This window comes from Eurosta solidaginis, chromosome 1 (genome assembly GCF_040869045.1).
Source record: "Eurosta solidaginis isolate ZX-2024a chromosome 1, ASM4086904v1, whole genome shotgun sequence".
NCBI lineage: Eukaryota > Metazoa > Arthropoda > Insecta > Diptera > Tephritidae > Eurosta > Eurosta solidaginis.
Window position 1 is genome coordinate 334,927,772 of NC_090319.1, and position 17,840 is coordinate 334,945,611.

At 35.3% G+C, this 17,840-nt stretch overlaps 1 protein-coding gene across 9 annotated transcripts in view; it reads right to left on the bottom strand.

Annotated features, from left to right (window-relative positions):
* The window catches only part of trv (trivet), a 287,082-nt gene extending 269,831 nt beyond the window's left edge, over window positions 1-17,251 (bottom strand). For 4 of the 9 annotated variants that reach the window (XM_067762220.1, XM_067762227.1, XM_067762228.1 and 1 more), the window contains exons 1-2: window positions 16,717-17,243; window positions 1,268-2,236 (exon numbers count right to left, since the gene is read on the bottom strand). In XM_067762220.1, coding sequence (XP_067618321.1) covers window positions 1,268-1,790 — 523 coding nt within the window. In that variant the 5' untranslated portion in view covers window positions 1,791-2,236; window positions 16,717-17,243. Of the gene's footprint in view, window positions 1-1,267; window positions 2,261-16,716 lie in introns of all 9 variants that reach the window. The other 5 variants (XM_067762225.1, XM_067762222.1, XM_067762221.1 and 2 more) reach the window with 5 other exon arrangements.
* Window positions 17,252-17,840: the final 589 nt, after the last annotated feature.

Consider the following 17,840-nt stretch of genomic DNA (forward strand, 5'->3'; position numbering starts at 1 on the left):
GGTTACACCAACTCAAGCAAAATTTTTTCACCTAAATTAGAAGATGTGGCCTGCCCAGGTTGCCGCCCTAAATATTGTATTTACCATGCAAGCGAAAGCTGGTTTCCGCATCACATTTTGCCAGATGCCCATTTTCATTTAACACCAATTTTTTCTGAAATTTGTCTTCTGTTTTTAGCTGTACTTTCATTTACCGGGGTGAATGCGTCGGCCAAAATGAGTTATAAAAATCGTCGGCCGAATGAGGGTTAAAAAACTTCACAATAACACTGATACTTCACAACCAATAGCTTGCTTAAATCAAACTGATTATCGTGCCTTTACTGTTGCTGCCTTTTATACTCTTCGATTTCCTCGTTTCATACTTCTAGGCGTTTTCAGAATTTACTTAGTTACTACTATAAAATTATAACTACAGATGCACGAGTATAGCTTCTAATATGAGCGTGTATATGTAAGTGACACCTCCACAGATAATTGCCAACTTTTGGGAGCATCTCCGATAAGATATATGCATGTGTTTGTGCGTCTCCTCTCCGCTGCGTGTACGTACATATATGTAGACATAATAATTGATTCGTTTATGTTCGTTCAAGTGATTGCCTGCTTTATTGTTGTTGTGGCTTCATTTACTTAGCATCAGACTAGTGATGTGAGTATCATTTAGTGTCACTAATATTCTTCACAATATTAATAGTTAGGCGGTGAATAAAGCAAACATCTCCCGTGCCATACACCTAAACTGGTTTCCCGCTCATCAAGGGATAGAAGGTAAGAAAAAGGCTAATGATTTAGCTAGGAAGGCTGCAGCACTCGATTATTACACGGTAGACGTTCTAATTCATTTGGGAGAAATCAAAAGAGACAGTAGAGTGTAGAGATTGGATCTATTCGACAACATAATTCCTGGTGCCTGATTGGGGTTTTTCGCCAAAAAAAATTCTGGCAACACTATGGACGCATTCAGTCTATGTGACATTTTCATTGACCGGTCTATTCAACTTAACCTAAGGTGTATCTTCTATGTCTTCACGGTATCAAGGACTTAATTTTCTAGTCAAAGCTAACTACAGGCTAATACTAAACAAAGTACGCTATAGAACTAAGCAAGCGGTGAGAGCCCATACAAGGCACATTTAAGCTGCTATCAAAATTTGATCATTATAAAAGAATTTCTAACTTAGTGACTTATTTTTTTCCCAACACACATAACATAGTACAAATAATGTAGTTTTATTATGTTTATTTATGTTTTGTTGCGACTTACCCTGTTTTGGTGAACTGCTGCTCACCATTTGCTGCGGCGATTGCTGTTGCGAATGTATCTGATATTGTTGTTGTTGCTGTTGTGCAGCAACACATGCCTGCTGCTGTGCAACACAAGCAGCTGCTGCAGCAGCGGCTGCAGCTTGTTGTTGATGATGTTGAGCTACTGCAGCTGCAGCAGCTTGTTGCTGTTGTTGTTGTGCTACGGCAGCAGCAGCTTGTTGTTGCTGATGTGCTACCTGAACGGCTTGCTGTTGCTGCTGTTGTTGTTGTTGTTGCTGTACGACAGCCTGCTGATTGGCTACCGACATTTGCTGTGCGGCAGCAGCTGCTTGCTGTTGTGCGACCTGTTGTTGTTGTTTGCTTGCGCTATTCTGATTATGCGTTTGCTGCATGTGCGATGGATGTATGGTAAGCAATTTAGTTTCATAGGGCTTAGCATGCGGCGCACTCACCGACAATGGTTGACTGCTGATCGTCATTTGAGCTGTAGCTGGCATCATGAGAGTCGGCATCGCCAACATGTTTACGAAACAAAATTTAATATTAGGTGGGTATTTAATTTTAATACGCGTTTTTATTTGCTTATGCAACCTTTATTTTTATGCGGTTGTATTTTTTTTTTAATAATTTTTTTTTTTTTATGTTTTTCGAACTCTGCGTTGGTTCAGTTTTACAAAATTTGTAAGTTTTTTGATGATTTGAAGGTTTAAACAACTTGCTTAGCACATTGAAACTTACAGGGTTTTTTTTTTTCTAGCCGCGCACTTAGTTGTGTGTGTTTTTTTTTAATGGGATGTTAATTTAAAATTTTGATTTCTTTGAAATGTTTTTTTCTGGTAATTTTGACTGTTTGTTTTTGGCTTTTAAATAAATTTCTCGTATATTCTTGACCTTCGCTTATCACAGAACAATACTTATAGTTTTTCTTCCAATCAATATTTTTCTGATTTTAAAGTATTTAGATATACTAAAAGATTTGATGTGTTATAAACTATAATATTAAACAATATGCCTGAACATTTTTCTGGCTGGATTAAAGAAGGCTGGGATATCTTTAAATGCGCTTATATTAGCTTCACTTTTATGTATGCTTGCTTGTAGCTCTCTAGGATAGGGGCGCAAAGGAGAGCTAGACCCATCTAGCCGCAATTATTGAAGACTCGCTGCAGTGGTCAAATAACTCGCTACAAATCGAGTTGTGCTTAATAGCGGAGATACGAACTTCTGCGCTATGGTGCAACATCAAATATCTAAGTGGATTGGAAATACAAAAATGGCACCATATTTGCGTGTTTTTTAGTTTTTTAAACAAAATTTTTTTTCTGTTACTGACAAACTGCTGATACGGAATTAAAAAAAAAAAAAACAAGTAAGGACGGGACTGTCTTCGGCTGTCCCGAAGTCTTCATACCTTTCATGAATGGGGCTGAACAATAATCTTATCTCGTTCGTTATCTCCAAATAATAGGATGTATAAGATAGGAAATATATAGTGATCAGATGTAAATACCTAAGCGACTTTTAAGATAAATATAAAATAAAAATGGCAAAAACCCCCTTATCTGAACGATCGATTGTGTGGGATATATATTATATATAGTTCCGATCGAAATGATTTTTTCATGAAATCGTCTATGATATATTAGAATAAATATCACCAAGTTTAACATTTTTATATTGGAAATTAAGGGAGAAATGGCCAAAAATCTTCTTATCTAACGATCCGTTGTATGGGAGATATATGTTATAGTGGTCCGCTCCTACCGGATCCGACAAATGTCTAATATAATACAAAAATGCATCCTTGTGCCGAATTTCATTGAGATATCTCAAAATTTGAGGGAATAGTTTGCGTTCAAACAGACAGACGGACGGACAGACGGACGGATAGACGGACATGACTATATCGACTCAGTTCGTCGCTCTGATCAATTCGGTATACTTAGTGGTGAGTCTATCTTCTATATTTCTCAACGTTACAAACATCGGACCAAAGTTAATATACCATTTCATGTTCATGAAAGGTATAAAAACTATTCTGAAAACGTGCCAGATATCAGGAAGTTCATTGCCATAATATCGTTTTCTTCAAGTTTTCTCACTTCAAGTATTCCCACTCGAAAAACTTGGTATCTCTACTAACCATCAAAATGTGATCGAATGTGAATGTCTTCCAATAATACAGGATCTTGAAATTTCGCTTACTTACTTGAGATTAGTTTTGATAGATATTTAGCTTAACAAAGTGTCCGCGAAAGGGTATACATTTTAACGTAGATTCATCCAATCTGCGGTAAGTTCTGTAAGAAGTTAGCTTATGATTTATAATATTTTAAAGTAGCCCATATATCAGCTAGAGTAATATGTTGCCAGATTTATCAAGCAGACAGGCTTGATAAAATAAATAGATAAATGTAAGACGCGATAATCTCCGAAGAGAGAGAAAGCTTCGCTTCCGACGTGCGTCTTGCTCCTTTTGAGTTTTCCAACAAATTGGTGGGACAGAACCTACTTCTTTTATCCCGATTTCGAACGGCATCTGCAAGGCAAATGAGTTTTCACTGAGAGCTTTTCATGGCAGATATACACTCGGAGTGCTTGCCAAACAATGCCGACGGGTGACCCCGCCTAGAAAAAATTTCTTCTAATTGAAAAAACTAGTTTCTAAAATTTTGGATGTTGTTTTGCCCGTACCCGGGGCGTGAACCCAGGATCCTCGGTGTATCAGGCGGAGCATTCTACCATCACACCGCGGCGGCCGCTTAACAGATTGTGCACAATAAAATATTTAAACTCACTATGCAATATTCAACAAATCGGCCGTTATTTTTCAATGAAATTAAACAATTCATTCTCAAACATTTCCTCCTGCGGCACGCACTTCCTACATGTGCTTTTACTAAATGCACCTATTTTATAAGCATATGACAACAGAAAGCATATTGCAGTATTCGTACTATGCTTTACCATGACTGAAAATCATTTTCCCTCAAAAGGTAACTATGCAACTGTCAAACTATTTCTAAAAACTAGAATGTGTTGTGGATCTAACCTTTACTATTCGTCGCTAGTTCACATATGTCATTAATCCGATCGACCGATTAAGATCTATTGTAATTTAAAAATTAAGTTTCTATCACTGATCGTAAAACGTAATACGGGCCCAGTTAATATGCACATAATGAGTTTTAAGTCTTATCTCTTTAGATATATGAGCAAATATATAAATTTTATACCATAGGATTTGTAAATTAATCTGGAAATTTTGCAGCCTCGCGCTTCTATTACGTCTTTCCATCTTGATGGATCTTATGTAACTTTTGTCTTATTTTGATTTCTCCCAATTCTGTATGTATGTATGTATGCTCTGCCATCTCCGCAATTTTTCGCCAACCCTCCGGTTCTGTTGTGGTCTCAAGATCTCTTTCGTAGCTCAGGCTCGGGACTAGATATTTTTTTGCTCCATATTTAATATTGATATACTGCTATAGCGTCCGGAGTCCCCTAGCCTTGCTGCAGTTGCTTGCACTATAATTCTGGTAATGGAGGTCTGCAGGTAGGATATGGAAAATAGCAGATGCTGCTGTCTAGGAAGTTTTTAGGGCTCCCGCTATGCTAATCAGTGATAATCTGCATACTTTCTCTAGTTTTTTGGTATACGTATTATTTCGTGTGGCCGTCCATCAACAAGAACACCCCAGTAAATTACTTACTTGACAATTGCCGTAAATACCCAATGGTAGAGTGAAGGCGATAGACTCCATCATTCATTAATTCATCCAGCATACAAACACTGCCGCGTACGTTTTGTTCGCTCACTCTTCCACACGGAGTTTGCGAGACAACTTACTATGCAACATTCTTCTTTTTGCGGTACCTCTTCAAGCTTAGGTTTAGTCCAATAATGGACCGCATATTTCCTAACAAATAATAGTATATTAGCTTTTCCGCGTTTGCGGTTAACCGGACTACAAATGCCGAGGCGAGTACATCCCGAAGCACATGACCCATTAGAGAGCTGATGATACATACTAGTTATGATGACTGAAATGTCATCTTCATGAAGAACAGTGTCCACAACGTTGGTGTAAATACCCCAACCTGCGGAATTCCTCTGTTTACAGATTCTTTGGCGTCGCATAGGTCTAATTTCGACGTGATTACTCTATAGCTTTACATTGAGCTAATCCAATTTGTTAAGTCAAGTGTACTTCAATTAAGTTGAAACTGTCCAAGGAAAACACTTTGGCCCGTTTTTATAGTAGTTGGTTGAGCCAAGCTTAAACTGAGTTTTCTTAAACTCGAGTCAAATTTAAACTTCAGTTAAACTACAGAGCAGTTTTTCAGTAAGAGTATAAGGCCGGCGTTAGGGTATGCTTTTTTGTGCGGCAACATTGGTTTTTTATTATCTAGATAATTTGTAGATACGGCAACAGCTGGAATTTGCTTAGCCAAAAAACATGGAGAATTTGCATGAAATTCTCCAACGAAATATATATCTTGCCAGGGCAATTGCCCCGGGCCCGGCAAGTTTTTGAGGGCCCGGCACGGCAAAGCTGTATTGACAGTACTCTAACTAGGATTTCATAGATACAAACATATTTTGTTGCTACAAAAAATTGTTTTAAAATTGAAAATCACTAAACTAAAGTCATAAGCATCCAATCAAATACTCTGGGGCATAGTCATAGTCGAAATAAAATGTAATTTTAAGTTAGATAAACGTTTTTGACACAATTTTATAAGCGATATCTGTCAAAACTGCTTCAACTAACTTAAAATCACATTTTATTTCGATTATAACTATGCCCCTATCGGTTTGGCCGTATTGCTTTTTCATTTTTGTAAAAAGCCAGCGACATCTGTAAATACAGGCTGATAATAAACTAGGGCTTTAATTTGAAAAAATTAGTACACTTGACTGGTTTTGCGAAGCACAAATTTGTGCAAACATATGAGTATGCCGTGGATAAGCTTACATAGGGCATTGATGAGTTGAAGAAGTTCAGGGATGAAAGGTCGATCATATTTCAAGAATGTAAGGTTCTCGCAGGGAGTATAGGAGTTGTGAATACCTTCGCAGAGAAAAGAAGGAAGATAAGAAAGCGCCAATTCGATGAATTACCTGGCGAATCACCTGAGTGTGATTCCGAAACTCAATTCAACAGCAAATTTTTTATGTTCTTTTAGACTGCTTGATTTGTAACATGACAAGATGTTTCGAAGCCGTAAATGACATTGCGCTTAAATTTAGTTTTTTGTGGAAGTATCAGGATCTGACGGAAAAAGAGCTCCGAGAAAGGCAGCGGCATTCTGCATGATTTATGGCGTCGATATTTCTACGTATCTGATATATGAAATCATTCATCACATAGCCATCCACTAAGCAAATTTGGGATGTGATTCGCTGCTACCATTTCAACTTCTGAACAAATTTCATGACTAGAAGATGGAAGTATTATTTCCTAACATCTGTATAGCATTAAGAATATTTTGCACACTTCCAGTCAGTGTGGCTGAAGGGGAGCATTATTTTAGTTTATTGTCTCGCGTGAAAAATTGTTTACGTTCTACTATGAGCCAAAATCGCTTGACAAGCCTTGGAACATTGGCGTTGGAGTCCAGCTTTGCTCGCAGTATTAGTTATGAATCGGTAATTTCCATATACGCAGATCAAAAAGCGCGAAAGGTTTTCCAAGGCTGATTCAAGCTCAGCAATCCAACAATGAAATCTAACATTTCATTTAGTAAATGCTCCAGTAAATCTTATTTTATATGAAATAAAACTGAAAATGTTAATTGAAAAATGTATGTATGTTATGTTAGTTTTTTACTGGATTGAGTTTATTTTTTAGGGGGGCCCGTGAACGCGAACTGTCCCAGGCACCCGGCTCGGCTCTTTGCGGCCCTGATCACAATAAAAAAAAAAATTGCAAAAAAATAACAAAAACAAAAGAACTATACTCCCAACTTAATTTTCACAGCTACGTTTTCTTTTTCTTTACTTTTGTTGGCATTGTATATATAATGATATAAGTACATAAATATTTTTTTGGAACTCTCCCCTTAATATGCACTTGATTTACACACAAAAAAAACATTTTAACGACTTTTCCGTTTTTACTTGCACCACGCTGTGGCTGATATTACGAACGTTTTAAGATCGTCTAAAAACAAGAGATGAAACTAAAAAAAAGTAAATCTACATTATATGCCAGAAATTATATTACATATTGTTTTTATATGCATACATAATATATATAATAAATGCACTTATATATGTATGTACATATGTATTTTGAAGTAAAAAGAATACATAAATATATAGTCGCTGTTTTAAGTATAAGTAACCAACTTAAACTCGTCGGAAGCTGACTGGGCGTGTATGAGTGTATATAATTTCTACGACTGCGTGTTTATGTGTTTATACATACATACATATGTAAACATACATACATAAGTATGTCAACAGCTGAGAAAATCGATTTCATTTACATGCAACGCAACAAAATCTAAAATTATGAACATTACTGCATACATTCGTATTTATGCATGTATATAAAAGCGGAAATTAAAGCAGAATCTTCTGTGTAACAAATATTTGTATAACTTTATTTACTGTCAAAAATTAAATTTAATTGCTTTATATGCCTCTTGCAGATATTCAAAAATAGAAGTAAATTTTTCAACTTTATTTTAATTTTATTTTGTCTAGTATAAATGGAAATTGGTGTACGAAATAATGTGAATGATAGAAATTGAAATGTCAAAACTTTTAAATTTTCTTGTTGACTTTATTTTGATTACATATAAACAGCTTTTATAAAATTTTGTTTGTTTTGAGAAATGTAAATAATCCAAAAATTTTGAGGGTGTCAGCATAATCAAATGGTCTACTACTAAAATCCAAACAATATTTTCTTTCAAGTAAATTAAGTCTCTAAGGCCAACTTGCAGGGCGGCAAGCTATTTCTGTAGCTTAGAATTAATTTAAAAAATTTGCAAAAAAATAATGTTTGAGTTTAACATCTCATGCGAGATTAACTTCGAGCTAAGAATTGGGCCTTGTGCTAGTGGAACTTAGTGTTCGAGCAGTTGATTTTGTAAGCACATTTTGGAGTAGTCTGGGCTCACTGCTCATTACTGGAATTAATTTTCATTTTTATTTCTTTTGACTTATTTTCAGCACAATTTTTAATAGTTTTTTTTTTTTTTTTTTTCAAAACACAGTGCTAAGGTCTTTGGAAATAATCAAGGCGAATTCAGTAAAAAATGGAGCTGATTGCTTCTTCTTCATAACTTCCAAGCAATACCTTCGTTCAGCAAACTGTTGGTGAATAAAAATTTATTCCAGTTTTCTTTTCACTTGATAATCTACTGCACAACGAATTTGGTTGACTTAGATTTGCCAACACCTGGTGTAGATTCGTATTTGGAAACATAAGTTAGGTCAAGAGAGCGCCCTTGAATGAATAGCATTCAAAGATCATAAATATCATGTATTAGTTATTGCAGTTTAATAACTGTCTCAAACTCTACAAAAAAGGTATCATGAGAAAACGAATAGCTTGCTAAGCATAATATTGGTCTACCTCACTAAAACACTAGCTCCGCTGTTAAATGTGATGTTCAAGAGACACCAAAAGGCACGCCCGAATCGTTGTGGTAAGTTTGGCATGCGTATAAGGCCACCCACTGTCACCTACGCTTCGTTAGACTGGTGACAGCACCACTATACTATATGGTCCACTCTCTGGTGCGGACTTAAATAGAAAATTGATAAAAACTATTAAAATCAAAGGACTTGGCTCTATTTGTCCCACTTGCTCCTTGATTTAAAAAAAATCATATTAAGTAAAGTGCCTTCATACGTGTAAAAAGTTTAAAATAAATTAAACCGCTAAGCTTTTCTTATTGAAATGTTGTTTACGTAAAAACAAGATGTTGCTTCAGTTGAAGCAAAAATTTAGCTTTGCAGAAATTTCAGATCTCATGTTAATAAACCTATTTCGGTAACGATTGCGACATCATTTCTCTTAAGGTCGCACACACTTCCCCGGATTTGGAAACTTTTTTCAAAATAGCAAAAAACTTAAGACGAGTTCATTGCAGCTCAATTTGATGTGTGCCAATGAGGGTCAAATTTGTAAAATTGCACGATTACGATTTTAAACATTATTAAAATTATCTTGTTATCAATTTTGAATCGAGCTTACGACTTCATCAGAATATACAAAAGTAAAAAAAAAGTTAAAAACAAGTAAGGAAGGCTGAGTTCGGGTGTAACCGAACATTACATACTCAGCTGAGAGCTGTGGAGACAAAGTAAGGGAAAATCACCATGTTGTAAAAAGAACCTAGGGTAACCCTGGAATGTGTTTGTATGACACGTGTATCAAATGGAAGGTATTAAAAAGTATTTTAAGAGGAAGTGGGCCATAGTTCTATAAATGGACGCCATTTAGGGATATTACCATAAAGGTGGACCAGGACTGACCCTAGAATTTGTTTGTACGATATGGGTATCAAATGAAAGGTGTTAATGAGTATTATAAGAAGGCGTGGGCCTTAGTTCTACATGCGGACGCCTTTTCGAGATATCGGCATAGAGGTGGACCAGGGGTGACTCTAGAATTTGTTTGTACTATATGGGTATCAAATGAAAGGCGCTAATGAGTATTTTAAAAGGGAGTGGGCCTTAGTTCTATAGGTGGACGCCTTTTCGGAATATCGTTATAAAAGTTGGCCAGGGTTGACTCTAGAATGCGTTTGTACAATATGGGTTTCAAACGAAAGGTGTTAATGAGTATTTTAAAAGGGAGTGGGCCTTAGTTCTATGGGTGGACGCCTTTTCGGGATATCGCCGTAAAGGTGGACCAGGGGTGACTCTAGAATTTGTTTGTACGATATGGGTATCAAATGAAAGGTGTTAATGAGTATTTTAAAAGTGCGTGGGCCTTAGTTCTATAGGTGGACGCCTTTTCGAGATATCGCCATAAAGGTGGACCAGGGGTGACTCTAGAATTTGTTTCTACTATATGGGTATCAAGTGAGAGGTGTTAATGAGTATTTTAAAAGGGAGTGGGCCTTAGTTCTATAGGTGGGCGCCTTTTCGGAATATCGTTATAAAAGTTGGCCAGGGTTGACTCTATAATGCGTTTGTACAATATGGGTTTCAAACGAAAGGTGTTAATGAGTATTTTAAAAGGGCGTGGGCCTTAGTTCTATAGGTGGACGCCTTTTCGAGATATCGCCATAAAGGTGGACCAGGGGTGACTCTAGAATTTGTTTCTACAATATGGGTTTCAAATGAAAGGTGTTAATGAGTATTTTAAAAGGGCGTGGGCCTTAGTTATATAGGTGGACGTCTTTTCGAGATATCGCCATAAAGGTGGAACAGGGGTAACTCTAGGATTTTTTTGTACGATGTGGGTATCAAATTAAAGGTGTTAACGAGTATTTTAAAAAGGAAGGGGCCTTAGTTCCATACGTGGACGCCTTTTCGAGATATCGCCATAAACGTGGACCAGGGGTGACTTTAGAAAGTGATTGTACGACATGGGTATCAAATTAAAGGTATTATTGAGGGTTTTAAAAGGGAGTGGCCCTTAGGCGTTTTCGAGACATCGACCAAAATGTGGATCAGGGTGATCCAGAACATCATCTGTCGGGTACCGCTAATTTTTATACATATGTAATACCACGAACAGTATTCCTTCCAAGACTCCAAGGGCTTTTGATTTCGCCCTGCAAAACTTTTTCATTTTCTTCTACTTAATATGGTAGATGTCACACCAATTTTACCAAGTTTTTGTCTGACTTATATTTTTCGTCAACAGACCAATACAATTACCATGTTTCATCCCTTTTTTTGTATGTGGTATATAATTATGGCATTTTTTTCATTTTTCGTAATTTTCGATATCGAAAAAGTGGGCGTGGTCATATTCGGATTTCAACAATTTTTTATACCAATACAAAGTGAGTTCAGATAAGTACGCGAACTGAGTTTAGTAAAGATATATCGATTTTTGCTCAAGTTATCGTGTTAACGGCCGAGCGGAAGGACAGACGGCCGACTGTGTATAAAAATTGGGCGTGGCTTCAACCGATTTCGCCCTTTTTCACAGAAAACAGTTATCATCTTAGAATCTAAGCCTCTACCAAATTTCACAAGGATTGGTATATTTTTGTTCGACTTATGGCATTAAAAGTATCCTAGACAAATTAAATGAAAAAGGTCGGAGCCACGCCCATTTTGAAATTTTCTTTTATTTTTGTATTTTGTTGCACCATATCATTACTGGAGTTGAATGTTGACATAATTTACTTATAAACTGTAAAGTTATTAACTTTTCTTTCAAAATTTGAATTTAAAAAAAAAATTTTTAAAAGTGGGCGTGGTCTTTCTCCGATTTTGCTAATTTTTATTAAGCGTACATATAGTAATAGGAGTAACGTTCCTGCCAAATTTCATCATGATATCTTCAACGACTGCCAAATTACAGCTTGCAAAACTTCTAAATTACCTTCTTTTAAAAGTGGGCGGTGCCACGCCCATTGTCCAAAATTTTACTAGTTTTCTATTCTGCCTCATAAGTTTAACTCACCTACCAAGTTTCATCGCTTAATCCGTATTTGGTAATGAATTATCGCACTTTTTCGATTTTTCGAAATTTTCGATATCGAAAAAGTGGGCGTGGTTATTGTCCGATATCGTTCATTTTAAATAGCGATCTGAGATGAGTGCCCAGGAACCTACATACCAAATTTCATCAAGATACCTAAAATTTTACTCAAGTTATCGTGTTAACGGACAGACGGACGGACGGACGGACGGATATGGCTCAATCGAATTGTTTTTCGATACTGATTATTTTGATATATGGAAGTCTATATCTATCTCGATTCCTTTATACCTGTACAACCAACCGTTATCCAATCAAAGTTAATATACTCTGTGAGCTCTGCTCAACTGAGTATAATAATGGAGTATACATACATACGTAAACGTAAACGTATGTAACGTTTTTCGATTATGCAAAATGGAGATTGTTTATTAGCTCAGAGGAGTCTGACTCGGTGGAAACTCTCATATAAAACTCTTCGCTTTTGTACCAAATAAATAACAAAAGAAATGTGACCCGGCCTATGAAAACGTGGCTTATGACTCAAAAAAGAAATTGCGAGAAACAGCAATTATAAACAATGCATTTCTTCAGTTCCTTAGTAGTTGTAATTTTTTTTGAGTCATAAGCCACCTTTTCATAGATCGGGTCACAAATGTTTCGTATACGCACGAGTGCCATATATGTATATCAGGTGGTATGGATATATATAGTCCGACCTGTCTTACTAGGTGGTATGGATAGGTTTGCTGGTGCCATGGTGTGGTGGTAAAGTGCTTCGTCTATCACGTCGAAGGTCCTGGGTTCAAGTCCGAGGTAAAGCAGCATCGGAAATTTAAAAAAAGTGGTGCCAATTAGAAACAACATGTGTAGTTCTGTGTTGAATACTTTTCAGTGAAAATTGCGGCCACCGTGGTGTGATGGTAGCGTGCTCCGCCTACCACACCGAATATCTTGGGTTCACACCCCGAGCGAAGCAACATAAAAATTTTATAAACAAGGTTTTTCAATTAGAAGACTAAGGGGGGTCGCCCCGCGGCAGTGTTTGACAAGCACACTCCGAGTATATTTCTGCCATGAAAACCTCTCAGTGAAAGCTCATCTGCATTGCAGATGTCGTTAGAAGTCGGCAAGTGGGTCCCGTCCCGCCCATTTGTAGACACAATTTTAAGGAGCACGACGCAAATTTGAAGAGAAACTCGGCCTTAAATCTCTTCGGAGTTTATCGCGCCTTATATTTATCACCGTTAAGAGTCAGTATAAAATGTTTAAGTCCCGTCCCGTTGTAGGAAAAATTAAATGAGACAAGAAGCTCGGCCAAATCTCTTCGAAGTTAAATTGCGCTAAATATAAAATTTTATTTCTCTGCTCTTAACTTAAATAGCCGGTATATCTTGGCAATTATTTTAGTTAGTACAAGGCAATAAGTACATTTTTCAAAAGCAATACTACGGCGATTATTCGAATTCCATGAATCGTCTCCATTCTAAAGATGGTAATAACGATAAAAATAACAAAAACAAGACTAAATCGCTATAACTTTTTCAAAAATTGACCGTTTGGGATCTTTTTTTACTTTGTTTTTAAATGTACTTTTTGGAAAAAATACAAAAAAAAATTTTAAAGTTTTTTTTTTTCAATCAAATAAAAAAAAAAAATAATCGGCCGACTCCGGGATTAGTGGGGATGATTGCAGAATTGATTGAGGTTTTTTATGAGAACAAAAAAATGGCGACATTCGAAAAATCTCGAAAAATTACAAAAAAAAACTTTAAAAATTTTTTTTGTAATTTTTCCGAAAAGGACATTTACAAACCAATTAAAAAAAAAAACATCCCAAACGGTAAATTTTTGAAAAAGTTATAGCATTTTGAAAACAAAAACGGTGTTTTTTTTTAATTCATAACTTTTATGGAGTTGGATGAAAAAATTTCAAAAAATTCTGAAAAACGTCTTTCGTAAGCTAGAAAAAGAAGAAAAGCTTTCAGCCAATTCTAAAGGGGTCGGGTTCAAAATTGGTCGAAATGGGATGGAATACCCCATATGTACCCCATGAAAAGGCGGGTACGGGTACGTACACGTAACAATTTAGTTATTTAATTAAAGTGATATGGTATATCAAGTTTGCCATGAGTTTCAAAACTGTCAGTCCTTAAATGAACACAAATTAGTATACCGAAACAATCAATGTGACTAGGTGTGTTGATTTAGACGAGCCATTCTGTCTGTATGTCAGTCTTTCCTTATGTTTGTTTAAACGTAACCTAGTCTCACAACTTTTGGTATATCTTGATAAACTTCGATGAGCAGGTATTATTGGGTGTCCAATTAATCGTTCATAAGGAACCATCGTAACCGGAAACCGACCGCATCACCCATGCAACAGATTTTTCGGAAAAGAGGGTTTTCGTCATTTCTTCTCCTTTTTATTGACTTGAATCTTTTAAAAAAATAAAAATTGTTAAGGTTTGATTTTTATATTCTATATTTAATATATATTTGAGAAAAAACTGCTACCTGTTTTAAGGAGCTTTGGCTATGAGTTAGGATTCAAGGCATTCATAAACGATATTCATAGCTTCCACAACCAAATTCTCACCATCACTTACGGCAGGCGAATCCTGTAGCAAATATGCATGAATCATGCACATATTGAGCAAGCGCGGCTCTGGCGTCCCTAAGTTCTTCATGGAATAAGGGGGTTGGGGACGGGATAACCAAGAAAGTTCAACATGGTTAAATTTAATCGTTCCAAAGATGGTCGAGCTAGTACCTTAATTGTACTTGTTATAGGAAAATACAGAGAATATATCACATAAAGGACCGCAAACATCGGTAAGTCTTACTACAATCTTCAGGGAGTATATTTATCGCTAAAACAACAATATGAGTAGATATGCATTTGTCGCCCATATTTTCCCACCGGTTTCGAACTTCCGAAAAAGACGATGGTATCGTACCAAAAGAAGCTCGGCCCAAAATTCCTTTGATGTTTATCGTGCCTTGAATTTACTTATTTATTAGAAGCAACATGTAGAATTTCGTTCTGGTTCGGAACCAACGAAATAGTACCAAGAAAACTATTATACCTAAATTCTAAAATTGTTCACTAGTTCGGAACTAACGAAAAAGTGCCAATAAACAACCAGTTCTAAAGTGGAAATATTTATCTTGTTCGGTATTAGAGTAAAGGTAATGCAGCGGTGACAGTTTCCACAGCCTAGGACAACGCCATATTAAATTCGTCAGTTGAAAGTATTTAAAAGAGATATGTGGTGAACAAGTTGTGGTTCTGAATGCACAAGAAGCGCACAAATTTTCTCACATGGCATTTGAATGCGTAGATTAAAAATTGTTTATTTATTGCGGAATATTAACGCGCATATGATTTTGAAAGGGTTTTTGGTACAAGAAACTCTTTTTCTAATATCTCTTTTTAATATCTAAGCACTAGAAAAAAGCTATTAACTTATAAATTTTAATATCTAAACCCATATATTTCAATTTCTCTTACACAATATCGCTCATGGTCGTGTTTCAAAGAGACAAATCAAAAGAATTTCACTTTCTTAATACAAATAAATATTTTCATAATATTCAAAAAATAAACTTTCTTTTAAAAATCATAATGATCTTTGATTCAGTCGTCTATTCATTTGTAAAATTTAATGAGTTTCTGACGTAATGCATAATAATTTCTTATATGAAAAACTGAAAGGAATTAAACATACTGGCTGATATTATAACTATTTTGACCCTACCAAAAGATCTATTAAGATATCTTTGTATTTTTAAATAAGAAATTATATTCCCCAAAGTGAAATTCGAACTCGAGTTCAAATATTTAACACCGCAAACATTAGGCTATCAACGCATGTGAATTAGCTTCAGTTTTTCCGTTTGTTGTTTTTGTAATTTTTTTTTTTACATTTATAATGAAAATACATAAATTTAATAAAAAAGTTATTGAAAAATGTGTCTTTGCGGATAAAAAAACCACATTGGCTTTAACAGCGTAATCCTTTTAAATTAGATTAAAGATTTCTTTCCAATCTCACTACTTAAGATGATAAAGCATATAACAGAAATATAACATGTATAAATTTTGGTTTTGTTTGGAGATGGTAAGGGGTATCGCAATGGGGTTCAAATAAAGATAAGGTAATCATATGAAGACTCCTCATATTAAAAACAATGCTTCAAGCATTGTGTGACATCCTTAATCATTTATTAAAGTATTATCAAGTTTGATTATTAAAAACAAAAATTAAATAAATGTTACAAAATTTGAACACATTGATATTAATGGGACATGTTTCTGAATTTCACTTCTTAATCAATTTCACTTCTTCATCATCGAGTGCTGAGTTTTGAACTAGAAGTTTCCAAATATTCATACTTCATACTGATATAAAGGCATGTACCTCTATACACTCAGCCATATGAATGCCCCGTTGCACACTTTGCATTTTGTCTTGAGCATTTGCTTATTGGTGTTATTCCTTTTATACACAATAAGGTAAAGATATAGTATAAATATTCTTAATGCAAATTGTGGGAAATATTTTAAGCTCGTTGAAAAGAATTTTTTTAAAAATGCTACTATATCTTTATAAAACAAGAAAACTCACAAAAAGAGAACTAATTTGTATTATAAAGAGTAAGTTCCACTTGTCAAATTTTTCTTCTTCTACCTGTCAGCAAATAGCTTGTCTTATTCAACTACACTATACACATACTGCCAGCTACTTTTTCCAGAACAAAGAAATATTTTCAAAGCAATGTATTCGGCTTAGACAAAGAAATATATATTATCTACCTTTATTTGATTTTTAGTTATTTTTCTAACTTCGAATACACGTTTTCACTTTTTAACGATTTTCAAAACAAAATTTTGTTTTTTGCAAACTTCTTTACGATAACTTTATTTCACTATTTATGCGCCTTTTTTATTAAACAAATTTGATTTAACTTTTTGATTTGTATTCAATTTAGTTTTTGCGTTATTATTGAGTTTTGTTTACAATGAAGTATTATATATTTTTTTGTTTTTTTCAAAATAATGGTAAGCGCTTTAATTTAGTTGTTTAATAACAATTATTTACGCAGTTTTTTTCAAAACTATTATATTACTTTTATAAATTTTTTTTTTTAAACTTTTATTTTTATTTCCTTTTTTCGCTCTGGCTATTTTTCTTTGCTTGTACTGCCTTTTCTCTCTTGAGATAACTACATATATATATGTAAGTATTTTTCTATTATGAGACTTTACTTCCAAATGCTGCTTCTTATCAAAAATTATAATAACAACTGAACGACAATGTAACGAATATCCTTTCTTTGTGAGGACAGAATTCAAACTGAATGCGAAACTTCGACGTCGCGTTCACAAATACTCAAATTCTCGAGGACAAAACGTCGCCGTTACCAGCTGCTAGTTGGTCTCTGTCAACGTATACTATAGTTGTCGTCGACAGTATTCGCAAACATCGTTTTCGAAAATTTTATACTCGTTGCATTGGTAGCAGCGATGGTATTTGACTTCGTCGTGGTCATCATCATAGTAAGCGGCATAATCCTTAAAACACAACACACAATTTAGCGAGTTGCATAAATTGTCGTAAGCGGCATAGCAGTCGTCGCTGAAAGCGTTCGGCGCTATTTCTCGCAATCAAATTTCATTCGTTAGTGCATATTTCCACTAATATGCAACGAGCACAAAACTCTTTCACTTGGACTTCGTTTGTGTAAGCAAAGTTTCTCATTGTTACTCTCTCTATCTCTCTGTCTTTCAATCTTCGAAAAGCTCTCTTACGCTTCTGAAATATTTAAAATATTCTCAGGCAAGCGCAGTTGCTCGTTTCGAAAATGCAAAAAAATTATTTCAGCGTTTCTCCTATTCGTACATCTTCGCATTTTCGGCCAGCCGAGTTCCCATAGAAT